This window comes from Brassica oleracea, chromosome C6, assembly GCF_000695525.1.
Source record: "Brassica oleracea var. oleracea cultivar TO1000 chromosome C6, BOL, whole genome shotgun sequence".
Taxonomy (NCBI): domain Eukaryota; kingdom Viridiplantae; phylum Streptophyta; class Magnoliopsida; order Brassicales; family Brassicaceae; genus Brassica; species Brassica oleracea.
Genome location: NC_027753.1, coordinates 12,187,198 through 12,190,035, shown reverse-complemented (window position 1 = coordinate 12,190,035; position 2,838 = coordinate 12,187,198). Strand labels below are relative to the sequence as shown.

Below are 2,838 nucleotides of genomic sequence, written 5' to 3'. Positions count from 1 at the left end.
AAACATTTAATACGGTAAACGACCTCTACCATATTCATCTGTGATGTTCTTACGCAAAGCTTCGATCGCTCTATCACCGGTCGGCTCATATACAATATGTCCACCACCACCACCACCATCATCATCACCTTCTTCTTCATCACTGTCACTATCAAGTTCTTCTCCTTCTGCTTCTCCTTCTCCATCACTTTGCCATTGTACAAAATCATGATCTTCCTGATGTGAATCACGTATGAAGTTGTGTAGCGCCATCGTCTCTGTCACGAGCTTAATCCACTTGACCAAACCATACTTTGGATGCTGACGATCCAAAATCCTCCATTTTTCTTTCCATACTCCAAATGTCGTCTCAATCACCGATCGCAATCCTGAATGCTTTCGGTTGAACAACTCTCGTGCACTAACTGGTGGTCCTCCTCTAGCAAACTGACCAAGATGATATCGCATACTACGATGCGGACCAAGATACTCCGTCCTGGTCGGATATCCTGAGTCAACTAGATAATACTTTCCAGGAGGAGGATGTGGGAAAGAAGCCTCATTCCTCGTACAATGAGTCAAGACCTTTGTATCATGTGCTCTACCAGGTACACCGAGATATGCGTATATGAATTTCATGTCGAAGTTACATATAGCAAGAACATTCATTCTAACTCCTTTTCTGCCATTATATGCTTCTGCATTTTGACTTGTAGTACGAACCGACACATGAGTTCCATCAAGTGCTCCAACACAATCTCTGAAATGAGGCCAATACCGATCATCATTCCTCAAAACATGACTTACTCTTCCAAACTCGCCTTCTTGTGGTCTTAATGTATCCTCCGCAAACTTCAGAATAGCACTCAAAACATCATCAAGCTTCCGTTGGACCGTATCCAATGATCTTTGATACCTTGCAGGAATATCCCGCATAGTCTTATCTTGACCAACAGTCTCGAGAAACATCGCAACAGATTCCTCAAGGTAGACATGGTGAGTCTCTTTCAATCCATACCGCTCAGCTAGCATCTTGCACAAAATTTCAAAAGTCCTTTGATTCATTCGAAGAATGTCATAACATTGCTGATCAGATTCATACATAAGTTGTTGAACATGTTGCCATCCTGCTCCTCGATCTGTTCTATGACTCAATCTCTCAGTAATAGGCACATCAAACAAACCAAGTTCATCATCATAATCACCATCCTCATCTTCCAACATCCATCTTTCAAGCATCTACAACACAATACTGAATAAATCATCATTAAAATGGATAGTATTATAGGCAAACAAAACAGCCATAAGCTCAAGTTCTAATTATTATAGACCAATCACACAGACCTGTAAAACTAGACACGGCATATATATAATTATATAATCAGACAGACCTGTAATTCAATGATTAATAATGCGTATCTTTGGAAGTAACAATGCGTAACTTTGGGTCTTATTAAAACAAAAGACTTATGTTTTACAAAACTACACACGTATGTTTGGAAATATTCAGATGCAAAGGCTCACATTCAACAAGTGCAAAGATTCAGATGCAAAGGCTCACATTCTTTACGACAATGACTAACAAATATCTAGCAAACAAAAGCTACAGCCAAAACAGAATGGAAACAAGATCAGAGCCAAGACATAATGGAAGCAAATGTAACAGATTTCTTATTAACACAATATTATGATATATTCTATATCGTATAGTTTCCTATATTCTCTTGTTAAAGTTATGTATAGTTTCCTATTAGTTATAAGGAAACACGGATGTTAGACCGTCATTGGAGTTGTATAAAGTCTCAGCTGTATAGCTTAATAAAATCAAGTCAGTTTGATATCCAATTCTACATGGTATCAGAGCTAAGATAATTCTAAATACAAAATATCCATCGTTTCTCTTGTTCATAGTTTGGACAAGTTCTTGTTCTTAGTCGATCTGTTCAAAGTTTGAACTAACCTAATACCGTCAGTGACGATGTCTGACCTATGTTCAGTTACTAAGGTTGATAAACCTGTTGCAGAGGGGCCCCTTAGTACCTCTCCGTATGCTCTCTTTGGTTCCGACAACCCCGGAGCCATGATCACACCTGTTAAGCTAAACGGCGAGAATTACAATCAGTGGGCAAGTGAGATGCTCAACGCCCTTCAAGCAAAGCGTAAAGTGGGTTTTATTAATGGCTCTTTGAAGAAACCTCTTGCCGATGATCCCGACCATGACAACTGGATTGCAGTGAATTCCATGATCATTGGTTGGATTAGGGCGGCTATAGAGCCAAACGTGAAGTCGTCAGTGACGTTCGTAAGCGATGCAAGTCAGCTGTGGTCGGAGTTGAAACAGAGGTTCTCAGTTGGGAACAAAGTCCGTATTCATCAACTTAAAGCTCAGCAAGCGGCATGTCGACAAGAAGGTCAAAGCGTGCTTGAATATTATGGCAGACTGTGTTCCTTGTGGGAAGAATATGCAGTCTATCGTCCCCTGCCTATGTGTACTTGCGGTGCAGCTAATGAAATCAGGCAAGGAAGAGAGGACGACAAAGTTCACCAGTTCATCATGGGTCTTGATGACTCTCGCTTTGGAGGTCTGTGTACATCCTTGATTGGTATGGATCCTCTGCCGACAATTGGAGAAGTGTACTCCAAAGTGATACGAGAAGAGCAGCGTCTGAATTCTTCTCGCGGTCATGAGCAGCAACAAGATGCGATAGGATTTGTTGCTCGACAAATGGAGATGGCGTCTCCAAAGTGGTTCCAGGTCCGACACGTCAATTCTTTGAAACAAAGATCGACAGACTCTCTTCTCTCATTGCGGACGAAGTGGACATGAGAAAAAGGATTGCTGGCAGTTGGTGGGATTTC

The 2,838-nt window shown here is 41.2% G+C and overlaps 2 protein-coding genes across 2 annotated transcripts in view; one reads left to right on the top strand and one right to left on the bottom strand.

Moving 5' to 3' along the window:
- Positions 1-6: 6 nt before the first annotated feature.
- On the bottom strand, positions 7-1,218 carry LOC106297501. Its single transcript, XM_013733730.1, has one exon. It carries the CDS (start codon positions 1,216-1,218, stop codon positions 7-9), a length of 1,212 nt encoding a protein of 403 aa, XP_013589184.1.
- Positions 1,219-1,957: 739 nt separating this feature from the next.
- LOC106297500 overlaps positions 1,958-2,838 on the top strand; it is a 6,153-nt gene continuing 5,272 nt past the window's right edge. The window contains exon 1 of the mRNA XM_013733729.1: positions 1,958-2,734. Coding sequence (XP_013589183.1) covers positions 1,958-2,734 — 777 coding nt within the window. The remainder of the gene's footprint in view (positions 2,735-2,838) is intronic.

Coding starts and splice junctions, on each gene's coding strand:
- LOC106297501 (XM_013733730.1), bottom strand. CDS start 1,218: ATGCTTGAAAGATGGATGTTGGAAGATGAGGATGGTGATTATGATGAT.